The 15,651-nt window shown below is 34.3% G+C and overlaps 1 protein-coding gene across 17 annotated transcripts in view; it reads left to right on the top strand.

Annotated features, from left to right (window-relative positions):
- TANC2 (tetratricopeptide repeat, ankyrin repeat and coiled-coil containing 2) overlaps nucleotides 1-15,651 on the top strand; it is a gene marked incomplete at its 3' end in the record, with an annotated part of 357,840 nt that overhangs the window by 212,607 nt on the left and 129,582 nt on the right. For all 17 annotated transcript variants that reach the window (XM_082373745.1, XM_082373742.1, XM_082373746.1 and 14 more), the window contains one exon: nucleotides 8,844-9,107. In XM_082373745.1, coding sequence (XP_082229871.1) covers nucleotides 8,844-9,107 — 264 coding nt within the window. The remainder of the gene's footprint in view (nucleotides 1-8,843; nucleotides 9,108-15,651) is intronic.

Below are 15,651 nucleotides of genomic sequence, written 5' to 3'. Positions count from 1 at the left end.
CAAAAAGAATAAAATACTTAGGAATAAATTTAACCAAGGAGGCAAAAGGCATGTACACTAAACACTACAAAACATTGCTAAAGAAATTTTAAAAGACTTAAATAATTGGAAATATATCCTGTGTTCATGGATTGGAAGACTGATATTGTTAAAATGATAATATTTCTCAAAGCAATCTGCAGAATCATTGACATCCTTATAATAATCCCAACAATGTTCTTTGCAGAAATAGAAACACCCATTGTAAAATTCATGTGAAATCTCAAAGGACCCCAAATAATCAAAACAATTTTGAAAAAGGAGAACAAAGTTGGAGGACTCACATTTCCTGATTTTAAAACTTATTACAAAGCTCCTAAAAGGCAGTATTCATGTCTAATAATTTTATATACCCTTAGTATCTAACATAATAATTTCTAATTTGTGATTACTTTATATGAGAAGTCATTATGAAGATATTATCATTAAATAGCTAAATATTTTAACTAAATAAAATACATAGATAGATAAAATATGATGAAAATTGACCTCTTTTCCTAACCTCTGAAATAGTTTATAGAAAATTGGAATTACCTGTTTCTTGACTATTTAGTAGGACCTGCCATTAAAATATTTCGGACCTGTTATTTTCTTTATGTCGATTTTTTAAACTACTGTTTCAGTGTATTTAATACTATAGGACTTAAAAATTTTTCTTTTTCTTCCTGAATCTGTTTTCCTTAGTAATGGTTTTTATCTTTTTTCAAATTTATTTGCAAAAAGTTGTCCAAAATATTCTCTTATAATGACATCACTACCTACCCAGGAACCCAAGCTAGAAAGCCAAGAGGAGAGTCCTTCCCACCTTCCTTCCCCCTGTATTTCTCACCCCTGTATTGTTTTTTCATCTTTCCTAGCATTGCCTTGATAGTCTGCATTATCTTAGACCTAGATTAATACAAATCTAACTGTGTTCTCTCTGCGTTTTTTGTCTTGTCCTAAGTCTGTTTTTCACACAGCCACCAAAGCGAATTAACTGAAAAACAATTACTATTTTGATTCTGTTATCTATAAGATGAGGTGAGCTACCTGAAAATCAAATCTGATCAGATCACTCCTTTGGCTCCCATTTACCTAGCAGATAAAGGCCAGGCTCTCCTGATCTGACCGCAGCCAATTTCTCCAGCCTTCAAGCCCACTACTTTCGGCCTTGTATATATTATTCTGGCAACTTTAGATTTTGTTGTTACCTGACACATTCGTTTTTTCATCTCTGTGCTTTTGCTCATATTGATCATTCTGCCTTGTAATCTCCTCTCTCTCTCTTAAATTTGACTAACTCCTACATATTTTTTAAGATTCACCTTGAGTATTCTGTCACCACTACTACCACCACCTCTCTTCACTTCTCCACTCCACCTCCTATCCAATACATATTATTATTCTGTATTCCCAGTAATACCTGTACATATCTGTATCATTACATTTAACACATGGTATTATAATTACTTTTGGAGCCTGCTTTTCACCATTAGACTGTTTCTTGTTAGCCAAAATTGTGTCTTATTCATCCGTATCTGTAGCACCTAGTCCAGTGACTGACATGTGGTAGCATAGTAGGTGCTCAAAGGAAAGAAAGCTTAAGTGTGGAAGGATAGGGGATAAAGGACTGACCTGGCACTTTACTTTTTTGACAGGTGTTTAGAGTGTTTAGAGTGACCATTGGGTACAAGATGGAACTTTATTAAATTTTTAATAAATAATAGAGATTAGAATTCTCCATCGACTAATCTTATTCTCTTAAGTTCTCTTTATGATTCATTTTGGCCCAGTGACTTTTATAATCCCAGCCAAACCTCTTCCTGGGTTCTTCTGTCGATCTTATTAGAGTGTCTGTAACTGCATATCATCTATTCTGCCATACATAAAAAAATAGCTTTAGAAATATGTTCATCCAAGCAGAAGGCATGGTGCTGACAGATTGGATAAAATCCGTTTACAAGTAGTTACCTTTCAAAGTGGAAGCTTAACATGTCACTGAGTGTTCAGAATAAATGTTCATAATGTTCTGAAAATTAAAAATGAGATCCTGCTTTGACTTATAGCAGACAGTGTTCCTCATTTTTTTTTTCTGATAAATTTCCAGAATTGTGTTCCTTGTAAATATAAGTGCCTTTGTGGATAAGAGAGCTAATTTGAAGAGTAATGAACTTCCATTCTTTAATGTGTATAAATACTGAAACAGATTTACTTGCAAAATAATGAGAGAAGAAAGAGAATAATGTCTGTTCCTAAAATTACATAAGACTATAGAGTAGTTATCAAATTATATGTGAGCAGCTTATCTTGAGAAATGACTTGTTTCCCTTTAGTTTTTTTTCACTGCAGTCTGATTTGGAAGAAAATTGTATATGGCATAAGTAATAATAGTCAAAGATATTGTTATTACCTTGGAAATCTCAAGGCTGGCCTACCTTAACTGTTAAATATGTTTCAAGTGTTTTCCCCACTGATTATAGAAACATCTGCTTTTCCAAATTAACTATTGCTTATATTATTTCAAACAGAAACTTCCAAGATGGTCTGTTGTTTATTAGTGTTCCATATTTAAATCTTGCCCCATCAGCAAAAAGCACAAAAGTTATTAAATGTATTAATTTAAATTATCTATTTTTAATTTCTTTATGTATCAGTCAGTTCAGTGTGAATTCCTTATGATTACATTTTATAATTATAGCAATCAGAATTTTAGTGATGCCTGCTGTATCACTCTTATAGCATGCCAAAATATGTAGAATTCTAGTTATAAGAATCAGAATACTAGAAATGCAGAGTTCCTGAATTTTTAAGTATTGTTAATGTAAAAAGTTCCTCTCTCAGATTCTAAAAGGTTGTAAACAACTGTAACTTCTTAGATTCTATGTGGTCTAGATTCACCCCAGATGTAATTTGATTTCTACCACAGAAAGCATTCTCTGTTCCAATCATAGCTTCCCTTTCCTCAAACTCACAACCTTTCTTAAACATGTGGTAAAATATCACTGACATGATTGTCAGGTATTTACAGTGTAATTTCATATTTGTTACTCTTATTTTATTGGTATAACTTTAATGGTATAATGGCCTTATATATGTGCCTAGTTAGATACTACATATAACTACATATAATCTCCTATCAGCTTATATATAAGCTCCTATATAGCTTCAAGCAAAAATCTTGATAATCGTAAACTCTGTGAGATATACATCATTTTTATATCCTATTCCTTTTTCATGTTAAGTTTTAATAATGGGCTGATTTGGTATGGTGTTACATAGCAAAATGAATTTAAGCATGGATCCATTTAGGCATGTTTCTTGCCTTTTGTTTATCTGGAGATCACAGTTCCTTCCAGAAGGGTATAATTCTTTTTAAATTTCTTTTTTTTAATTTATTTATTTGTTTATTTTTTATTTTTGGCTGCACTGGGTCTTCGTTGCTGTACGCGGGCTTTCTCTAGTTGCGGTGAGCGGGGGCTACTCTTCATTGCAGTGCGTGGGCTTCATATTGCTGTGGCTTCTCTTGTTGCGGAGAATGGGCTCTAGGTGCGCGGGCTTTAGTAGTTGCGGCACTCAGGCTCAGTAGTTGTGGCTCGCGGGCTCTAGAGCACAGGCTCAGTAGTTGTGATGCACGAGCTTAGTTGCTCCACAGCATGTGGGATCTTCCCGGACCAGGGATCAAACCTGTGTCCCCTGCATTGACAGGCAGATTCTTAACCACTGTGCCTCCAGGGAAGTCCCAGAAAGGTATAATTCTTGAATTCCCTCTTTTAATCAAATCTCAGGATTTTTTTTTCTTTAGGTTCTGATTTATTGCCAAATTTGGTCTTATATCCTTTAGCCTTATATCACTTAACACCTAGGAAGATGAAGTATCTACAGCTTTGCTCATTGTTGAGTGATTATGTTTTCCTAATATTTCACATTAGTAACTAAAAAGCAAAATCAGAAACTCCTAATCAAAGACCTTTGTTCCTTTCGTAACATATATTCCAGTAGGATGTTATATGTTCTTTTTTTGATCCAAATTTTCACGTTTAAAAAATCACCTCCCTGAGTCATAAACTTGAACATTAGATAATTTGAGTTATTTTTTTATATTTTCTCCAACCTGTTTTCAGAAATGTGCAATTGTATCTTCACTGCTAAGTTTCTCCAGTTATTGTGCTAGTGACTCTGTCATCCTTCCCACCTTCTACTTACTTAGCACTAATAAATTTTTGGTAGCTATAGCGTTATATTTATATGGCATGGCATATATGTTAAAGAAGTCTAGATACTGCCTATTAAATTGATCAAGGAGACCAAACAGAGCATTTCTCTTGCATAATTGACCTAACTAATATAATAATAATAATAATAATAATAATAGTAACAACAACCATTGATTGAGTACGAAGTATGAGGCGGGTACCATTACTTAATCCTTACAATCATCTTATAAGAAAATAGTTGTAAAGGTTTCACAGGATCAGGCAATTGAAAGGGTACGTAAGACTCCGCAGAAAAATGGTTACGAAAAGCTTTTAGTAAAGATACAGTACAGCAGGCGAAAGAGAGTGCAGGCGAGCACCAAGGATCCATTCCCAAGTGCAGCTCTCCAGGTTCTTTTTTTCTTTTTCACATCTTTATTAAAAAGTTAATAAATACTTTGGAGTATAATTGCTTTACATTGTTGTTAGTTGCTGCTGTATAACAAAGTGAATCAGCTATACATATACATATATCCCCATATCCCCTCCCTCTTGCATCTCCCTCCCACCCTCCCTATCCCACCCCTCTAGGTGGTCACAAAGCACCGAGCTGATCTCCCTGTGCTATGCAGCTGCTTCCCACTAGCTATCTGTTTTACGTTTGGTAGTGTATACATGTCCATGCCACTCTCTCACTTTGTCCCAGCTTACCCTTCCCCCTCCCCGTGTCCTCAAGTCCATTCTCTACATCTGCATCTTTATTCCTGTCCTGCCCCTAGGTTCTTCAGGACCATTTTTGTTTTTTTAGATTCCATATATATCCAGGTTCTTTCGTAATCAAATAGGATGTGCCTGTCCCCAGAGTATAAATCACCGAGATTTGTATAAGGAATCTTGGTTTCAGGAGAGCCCCCCAGAAGTTTACAGTGAAGCTTTTTATGCCCCTCTGGTCACATAGCTAAGCTAAGCTGTCCAAGTAGTCCAGGTGTAAGCTGTCAATAAACAACTAGACCTGGTTGCTACCAGGGGAGTTTCAAACTTTAAACAGCAAATTATAAATCATTAGTTATCCCAGTTGACCTTATCTTGGCAAAGAGTTCCAGGCATCCCCAGAGATAAGCATAGGGCTGGCCCAGTCTAGCTGTAAATTAACTCTGTCTTACATAATAGTATAACAATCTTTCTTAAACTTGGAAAACTGAGATTCAAATATAATTGGTCCCAGATCACATAGATATTAAGAGGCAAAGCTAAGAGTCAAGTTCAGGTCTGTATAACTTCAAAACCCATGGTCCTAATTATTACAAAACAGTGCATAGTTTTAAAATAATTCTCTCTCAGAACAGAGGACCTAAGACTATTATCCGGCATTAAAAATTTAGTCTTTAGCAACAAAAGCAAAGTAGTGAATCAAGATAAAAATTATTTCTATCAGTTTTTTTTTATATTTATTTGTTTATTTATTTGGTTGTGTCGGGTCTTGGTTGCAGCAGGCAGGCTCCTTAGTTGTGGCTCACGGGCTCCTTAGTTGTGGCTCGAGGGCTCCTTAGTTGCAGCACGTGGGCTCCTTAGTTGCGGCAGGTGGGCTCCTTAGTAGTGACATGCCTGTGGGATCTAGTTCCTGGACCAGGGATCAAACCCAGGCCCCCTACATTGGGAGTGTGGAATCTTAATGACAGTGCCACCAGGGAAGTCCCTACTATCAGTTTTTAATTATTATAGATGACAAGCAAATGTGCTTGTACCCATGTACACTTACAATGGGTGCATTTTTATGGTATGTAAATTGTACCTCAATAAAACTTTTAAATATATGGAGCTAATTTTATTCACAATGAGCCTGTTTATAAGTCTGTAATTCCTACTTCCTCACACTATCTTCCTGGCCTATATGGCAATATAAACAGAAATGCCATGTAAGCAGTTCTTTATACTGAGGTAGCAATTTTTTTTTCTATATCAAGGAAGGAAAATGGAGAAATTCTCAGAAAAACCTCTTTAGTTACTTACAACTCAATATTTCCCACTATTCTTTGTTCCACCTGGGAATGACTAGGTCTGGAGAATTAAAATGGAGATAGAATAGGTCTAGTGGAAAACAAATATGTATATTTTTCAATGAGAGGCCATGTCTTCCTCTTCAACTCCACTCATAGAAACTTTGCACATAGGGGTGCTTAATTTATATAGGCCAATATCTGACATATAGACTGCTTGGGCTTTAGACTTTTGAAACTTTTAGTAGCCACATGAATCAAAATATCATTGCATTCTCTGGTGCTTCATTCACCTTGGTGACTTTAAGTTATATGATAAGTTCTCACTATAGAGGAATGGTTGAGTAAAATAGGAGCATCCATAAAATTGACTAATATGCAAACATTAGTATGTTGTTATTAAAAATAGCATTTCATTTTGTGATTCTTCATTTTTTCTGTGTGTGACCTCTTCTGCCACAGGATTGTCCTTTTTCTGGGATTAAGGATTTAGGACCTATCTTGTTCACCACTGTAGTCTGACACATACTAGTTGCTCAATAAAATTTTATTGGCTAGATAAGTGAATGAAATTAACTAAAAGTCAGCATATTCTGTGAAAAGCATCAGTGAAGCAAAAATGTACAAAATTCCTAAATGAGAATGGTTAACCAGAGGATTTTACTTCTAGTATTTTATGTGAGTTGTCTGTTTTCACTCGTTCTGTGCCCCAATGGTTCTGGACCATTGAGCATCCAATAAAACTAATTTATTCATCCTCTCAACAAATATTTGTTGATCATATACTGTGTGCCAGGGACTAGATACATTTCTCTCTAGTGAAAAAGGGCAAGGGATACTTTGGGTTTGAAAAACAAGTGAACTATGTAATAACAGGTTTGGTTCATGCAGATAGTACAATTGTAGTGCAAAATGACATCACTGCTCTTCTCACGTTGGGAAACTGGATGTCTTCCTTGTCTTTACTTTTAAATACCATGACCATAGAAGCCCTTCCTTATTATAAACTTTATCATTTAAATGATAAAATAGGGTCCATAGGCCACTGAATAATTCTGTCTTTGTACCATGAATTAATTCAAAGTTTCTCAAATCTTTTCACCACCAATGAGGACTTTCATAATTTTTATTGATAGACCCCGTATTTTTGAAAAAATTTTCAGCATCACTCTATTCATTATCCAATAGTTTCTATCTCATTTTTTATTTATCAAATGTATACATATATATATCTATATACATATGATATGTATACATATATATATCTGCCAAAATTTCTGTTCAACATGAGATAACTAACGTTATCACCCTTGATATTATTGCAGCTAAGTTTATAGAAACTTGATGTTTTAGGTAACTAGTCGACATATTATTACTTATAAATTATTTGAAAACATATTATTACTTACAAATTATTTGAAATATTGAAAATAGTGAAACCCATTACTACCTTCTCAGACCTTTAAAGGTGTCGTGCTCCAGTGTTTGGAGCCTATTGAATGTGCTCAGGGTTTATCTGGAGAAAAGGGGTATATTTCTGGAATATATACCAGGGTAAGACCACACAGATACAAGTGAATCTTAGCCAGCTCTGATTTGGGACCTAAGGATAAAAACTTCTGCTGGGACACACCACCAAAAAAAACATGAAAGGCAAAGGGTTAACTAACAGACACTTTACATGTAGACAAGTCCTCCGGGAAACAGAAGTTTTACATCCTCCAGCTTTCATTATACTGAGTCTAGCAGCTGTGTGAACTCCAAGCTTCTAGCTAAGAATTAAAAGCCAGCTGAATCACCACATCTTTAAACCAAATGAAATTATACTTCAGTCAAATTTTACAGAAAGAAAAATGTTTAAATATATTTTAAAGTAATAAGACAATTTCCAGAAATTAGGATAAGAAGCATGCCTCTGTTTAAAAAGAACGCATGCAGACACATATACACATAATATAAATTTGCACCTATATATTATCACTGAACATATTTAGAGATTATACAGTATGCTATAGAATCCATAAAATCTCATTGGGGAAGGTGTAACATTGTGTTTGGTGGCAAAAAGGTTAGGATCCGTTGGGCTATTTATGACTGAAAGATAAATACATGAAATGAATTTTTAATTAAAAACAGAGGCCTTGTAGTGTTTCCTTATTTAGACAGATTCTTTCTCCTATATTAGCGTCTACTTAGGGAATGTTTCTATATTTTCTAATTCTTTGTTTCATATAAAGGGCCAGGAAGGAAAAATATAGGATAAAAAGAGTATAAAGATCTTTTTGACACCTCTAGGGCTCTCCAGCAGTCCATGAAAAGTATGTAAATTCCCTTTTGATGAAATTCTACAGTTTTTACCATTGATAGGCCTTATTTGTAGGCCCTTCAGCACTGAATTTGTTTAATTCATTCAAATAGAGTTGTTAAAAGTAAATCTTTGAGAGAGAACCTGTGTGAGAGAGTTATATTTTGGTTTCAATTGTTTAAACTTCATGATGGAGATGAAATCATCAGTAACTTTTTAAAAATAATGTTTCTAATATTGTCATTATCTAGTCATGTATTTGGAGAGTAGTAAACAGATTAACCTCTAGGTTTGGTTTTCTTTTTTAATTCACTTTACTCTTTTTTTCAGCTACCTTGACAAGCTATTCTGAAAACATGGAACGCACAAAATACGTTGGGGAAAGCAGTAAAGAATTAGGATCTGGAGGAAACCTAAAGCCTTGGCAGTCTCAAAAATCCAGCATGGATTCCTGTTTATATCGAGTAGATGAAAACATGACGGCTTCCACCTATAGTCTGAATAAGATCCCAGAGAGGAATTTGGAAACAGTTTTATCACAGTCAGTACAGTCTATTCCTCTTTATCTTATGCCACGGCCAAATTCAGTAGCAGGTAAGTTTTATTTTTTTTAAATCACCATTTTACTGGCATATATATTGAAATGAAGATAAATTCTGCTCTCACAGTATTTAAATTTTCCATTCATCTTCTTCAACTAAGCTATTCTTTTATGTTTGGGTAATATACATGTGTATATCTTTTTGAACCCGGGGGAAGGTTCGTGTTCCTTAAGTGATTGTTTAGTTCTGCTTCCAAAATATAAATATAAAATAGGGACTTCCCTTGCAGCCCAGTGGTTAAGACTTCACCTACCAAAGCAGGGGCTGCAGGTTTGATCCCTGCTCAGGGAGCTAAGATCCCACATGCCTCCGGCCAAAAAACCAAAACATAGAACAGAAGCAATGTTGTAACAAATTCAATAAAGACTTAAAAAAAGAAAAAAAAAAAGGTCCACATCAAAAAAAAATCTTAAAAGAAAACCAAAATATAAATATAAAATAAAAACACATAAAATCAAAAAGAGAACCTATAAAGTATATTGTCAAACTGTTAAAAATCTTTTCTCACATCATTAGTCTTTCACAGGATTTCAATTTGAGATTTTAGATTTTAAAAACTTTAGTTATAAAAAACATTATTTGGGAATTCCCTGGCAGGCCAGTGGTTAGGATTCTGAGCTTTCACTGCCAAGGGCCTGGGTTCGATCCCTGGTCAGGGAACTAAGATCCCACAAGCTGCGCTGTGCAGCCAAAATAAAAAATAAAAAACATTATTAAATTGAAGTATATTTCAGTAAAATTTCTATTACCAGAAACATCACCTATAGTTTGAGAGAGTGACAGGCAGGCAAGAATTCACCTTCCCCATTCGAAGAGCTCAATATTTTCACAATACACTGGCTATCTTACCGTAGTAGAATCATCAGGTACCTACATTGCTAGAGAATAACTCAAACACCGCTAGCAGTCTCAGTCATAAGGGGATGATACAGATAATAAGTGGCTGGAGTATGGAGCCATTATTCTTTAGCAGCTGTTCAGAACTACATCAAGGGATATTTTTAATACAGCTAAGTTGCTATTTAATAATTCAGACCAGGACTTTTGCAGAATAGTTGGGCATTCTGACATTTTCAAAATGCATCATCATCTGGACTTTGTCCATGCTACAAAATCAAAGTTATGTTTGTCTTTCTTACTTGCCTGATGAGTGTCAGGATGGGTTTATCTCACTGACACAAGATAGTAAAATACTTATTGTAGTCAAGAGCTCTTTCCAGATGTAATTATTTATGTTACGCAGATGATGGTGTGATGCTTCTTGCCTTTCCCATCTCCCTTCTGTACCTTTTCTAAACCATTACTCTTTGTTCCATCCTCTGGGGACCATCAGCATCTGTCATCAGATGTGATTACGAGGGGCATGGCTCATCTGGAAGATCAGTAACTGCAGAAGATTTTAATATTAATTTTTCAAGATTATTCACTTTTATATAATGACAGAAAATTTTCTCTCCTGGGTTCTTTTAAATATGATGATCCCCAACCATGACATCATTTTTAGAATCCTAGAATGCTATAACTTATGAGAAATTGCTAGGCAAATTCAGTATATCCAAAAGAGAAGCATTTAAATCCTTGCTTACATAAAAATGGAAAATATAGCTACCAACCTTAATGGTACATCCCAGTTTACTTCTTAACTAAGCTGCAATGATTTCTAAGAGAGTTCTGGCTCTGTTACTTGAGAAGAACACTGAGCACTTAGTAGGAAACCGAGGTATAAGCTTCTTCTGTTCTGTTTTTAGTTTACTGAAGAGATTATAAAATACTTTTCCCTTGTTGAGCATAAGTGTCTGTAAAGATTCATTATTTTACCCTATGCAAAAACTAACTTTAGGTTTTACAAAAAGTTGTACAGGACTAATTAGACAGATATGATTCATCCCTCACTGTCTCTAAAGGTTTCTAACACTGTTGCTTTCCAGAAATTGGCATAAGGCAGCTGTCAGAAGCATCAATAAGTTATCAGACATTTCTCTAACTAATAGATATTGAAGAAATTGACTGTATAGAACCCAGGTTTCTATACCAGGTATTTTCATCACCGGGTAAAAATATAATTTGAAATATGTTTTTTAAAAAACTTTAAAAAGCAAGCAGTATTTTATCAGGTGAAGAGTACATTCTTCCATTATATGGATTGTAAGATTTTTGTCTATTTAGAATTTTATCTTGTAAGCACTGTTATTCTAGTTACTTAATAAAATCTTTTAAATTGTGGTCAACTTTTAGGGAATTGTCATTCAATTTGTGAATTTTTCAGACTTCTTAACTACCTCTCATGGTATATTTTTTGCAAACTGCCATTTAGCAACTTCACTGTTTGTAGTCGTCAGCATACTTGTGGCTACAATTGTACTTCAGTAACTTTTTGCATATCCATTGGAACAGTGACTGAAGCAAATATTAAGATTTTTTTGGAGAATTACAGGAGGGAATTCTAATTGACATCCATTGTTGTTTTGGTAACCTACTCGGCTACAGTCTGACAAATGCTATAATACAGTAATTTATAAAGTACCATAGGAACACAGAGAAGGAAGCATCTAAGTGCAGAGGGGAGAGTAGGGTAGAGAAGAACAGAAAACATCACAGAGAAGGACAAATAAGAATTCACTAGAAGGACTAAGAGAAGAAAGAGGAAGGAGGCACCAAGAACTTAAAGAACTTGGCATATAATTGGTATTTCTGCATGACTAGGACCTGGGGTATATGGAAGAAATGGTAGAAAATGATGTTGAAAGGGATGCCAAGGACCTTATGCACTCTGATGTTATGTTGGGTTTACTTTGTTGATAGTGAGTTTAAACAGGAGCCATATTATCACATTTGCAGTTCAAAAGAATGACTGTACGTATCCATCCCTTATAAGATAGACTGAAGGTCAAAAGCCTGGAGTTAGAGAAAATAGTTAAAAGCTTCTGGTATTGTGCAAAATTATAGTGAATTGAATTGCCAGGTTATATCAATAGAGTTGAGAGAGTGGCTTGAGAGATCTTCTTCTTTTTTACCTTAAAAAATAACATTTATTAGATTTTTTAATACAGAGAGATATAAAGAAGAAAACAAAACAAAAAATGAGCTATAATCTCCTTGCCCAGTGGTTCCTGCTGACATATTCTAGAAATTAAAGATTCATATATATTACATAATATATATAAAATAAAAATTCAAATTCAAACAAAAAACACAGAAGGAAAAGCCACTCTCCCCTCTCTTCTTAGTATAACGTTAATATTATGATTCTTTAAAAAATATATATTATACATATAATATATACATAATATAATATATATTATATAGCTACATGTGATTATAATATATGTAAGAGACATGTGAGGTCAAAAATCAGTAAGATTTATACAAGAGAAATGAAAGCATATGTTCTTACCCAGATTTACACAAATCATAGCAGCTTTATTTGTAATGGCCACGAATTGTCAGTATCCCAAATGCCCATCAACAGGTGAATGGATAAACTAATTAAGCATATCTTTACAGTGAATACTACCCAGCAGTAAAAAGAATGAACTGATACTGCAACAACACGTATGAATCTCAAAATAGTTAATGCTGAGTGAAAGAAGCCAGATTTTTTTGAAGTACATACTATATGATTACATTTATATAAAATCCTAGAAAATGCAAACTAATCTATAGGCACAGAGGGTCTCTCTTGCAGTACAACCATCTGCACGTGCAAGTTTCACAGAGCCCTCTTTGTATTACCCTGTGGGAATTGGGGCTCATAACTGACACAGTGTTGATACTCTGGCTACTGTTACTCCTCTGAGTAATAAACTGTCTTTCATCTATGACCTAGATGTCTCATGTCTTCTTCCTCAAACATCCAGGCTTGTTAGCTTACAAGTAGGATAAAATATCAGATCCTTCACGGCTCTTGACAATGAAATACCATTATACCCATACCTAAAAAAATTAAAAGGAATGGCAATGCCAAGTGTTCGTGAGGATGTGATGCAATTGGAATTGTCATACATTGCTGCTGGGGATATATTAATAAATTGGCATTACCACTTTGTAAAGCTGCTTGGCAAGATCTGTTAAAGGTGTATAAAGCTATATGTGCATGTTACCTAAAACCTAGCGATTCCACTCCTGCATAGACTAGCCATCAAAAGTAAGTCCTTATATTCACCAAAAGACAAATATAAGAATGTTCATATCAGTTTTAGTTATAATACCCAAAAGCTGAAATTAATCCACATGTCCATCAACAGTCTTGATGAATTGTGTACAACAATGAAAAAGAACGCACTGCTGCTATAGACAACATCATGGAGAGTGCATACTATATGAAGTATGTATATTTATATAAAGTTCAGAAAAACAGAAAAAACTATGGCACTTCTGTGGTGAAGAACTGAAGTAGTGGTTACCTTTGGTGGGAATATCAATTAAGGGAGCCTTCTATATCTTGATCTGAATGGTGGTTGCATGGGTGTATACATAGATAAAAATTGATTGAGCTAAATACTTAAGATTTGTGTACACTATGTATATAAATTATACCTCAACTTAAAATACATATAAAGTATATATTTAAGCTCTTGTCTTTCTAAAAGGGTTTCCCTTTGTCTTTGGTTTAGAAATAGCAGTCCTAGGTGACATCACTAGATCTTTGAAGAAATACCTATTTTTAGTGTTAATTAAAAATATCCAAATAACTTCAAGAACTGGATGATTTACTTAAGGTGTCACAGAAGTTTGTTCCTTTTTCTTGCAAATAGTATTCCATTGTACGTCTATACCTCCTTTTAATCTGTCCATTCACCAAGTTGATGGACATTGAGGTTTTTTCCATTTTTTAGCTATTGTGAATACTGCTGCTGTGAACATTCTTGCGCCAGTCTTTGAATGGATATATATTTTCATTTCTCTTGAATAGATACCTAGGATTGGAATTGCTGGATCATAGGGTAAATTTATGTTTAACTTTTTAAGAAACTGTGAAACTGTTTTCCAAAGTGACTGCACCACCCTCAGTGTCTGGAGACTTCTGTTTCTCCACCTCCCGTCTGCCATTTGTTATTGTCTTACCTCTTATTATGGTTATTCTAGCAGATATGAAATGCTGTCTTGTGGTTTTAATTTGCATTTTCCTAGTGACTAATGATGTTGAGCTTATTTTGTGTGTTTATTAGCTATTCATATATCTTCTTTGGTGAAATACCTATTTTTTATGGGCTGTCTGTCTTCCTATTATTGAGTTGTAAGAATTTGTTGTATATTCTGTATACAAATCCTTATTAGAGATGTGTTTGTAAAATATTTTCTTCCAGTCTGTTGCTTATCTTTTTGTTTTCTTATTGATGTATTTTGAAACACAAAATTTTTTTAAATTTTTATTCCTTTATTGAAGTATACTTGATTTACAATGTTTCAGGTGTACAGCAAGGTTTTTCAGTTATACATATATATTTGTATGTATTCTCTTTCAGATTCTTTTCCATTATAGGTTATTACAAGGCATTGAATACAGTACCCTGTGCTATACAGTAGGTCCTTGTTGGTTATCTATTTTATATATAGTAGCGTGTATCTGTTTATCCCAAATTCCAAATTTTTCCCTCTCCCCCCTTTCCCCTTTGATAACCATAAGTTTGTTTTCTATGTCTGTAGGTCTGTTTCTGTTTTGTAAATGAGTTCATTTGTATCGTTTTTTAGATTCCACATACAAGTGGTATCATCTGATATTTGTCTTTCTCTGTCTGACTTACTTCACTTAGTATGATAATCTCTAGGTCCTTCCATGTTGCTGCAAATGGCACTATTTCATTCCTTTTTATGGCTAAGTAATATTCCATTGTATATATATACCACATCTTCTTTATCCATTCATCTGAAACACAAAAAATTTGATGACATCAATTTATCAGATTTTTCTTCTGTGGACCATGCTTTTAGTGCCATTTTTTTTAATCATTTTAACAGAAAGTAAACTGTTTATATCAAGTATTATAAAACACTGATTTTTCTTTGTTATTGGAGTTTAACTCAAGTACTGAGAAGTACTTCCTTACATACTTAAATGCTTTCTTCCTTCTTCTTTTCCTTCTACCCTCCCTCATGTTAAAACATAAATAAGAGGGATAATATTAGTCTAAATTGTTATTCCGATAAACCTTAATTATTGATTAGTTTTTCATCTATCACAGTGGTCATCTCATAACACTGGCCTTTCTGGCTAGCAGAGATTTTTCAGATTCTTAAGCAGTACTGATCATGCTTCTTCAATAGATCTGTCCTGGAGAATAGGAATTTATACTGTTGGAGGAGCACTTACTGACTATGTTGAACAAAATACTTCATCAGAGAATTATTTCTTGTCAATGTTGAATGTAATACAAACAGACCTGCTATTGCCTACAGGGCAAGTCATAGGTCAAGGAGTAGTTTGTATGGGAAACCATGTATCTGTATCTGTAACCATGTTCTGTATCTGGAAACCGTGGTTTCAGATCCTCACACAGAGGCAGGAAAGTAAACCAAATGACTCAATTATTTTCAAA

This window comes from Balaenoptera borealis (assembly GCF_965194805.1).
Source record: "Balaenoptera borealis genome assembly, chromosome: 20".
NCBI classification, from domain to species: Eukaryota; Metazoa; Chordata; class Mammalia; order Artiodactyla; family Balaenopteridae; genus Balaenoptera; species Balaenoptera borealis.
Note: the sequence above shows the minus strand (reverse complement) of the source record. Positions and strands in the feature narration are given on the sequence as shown.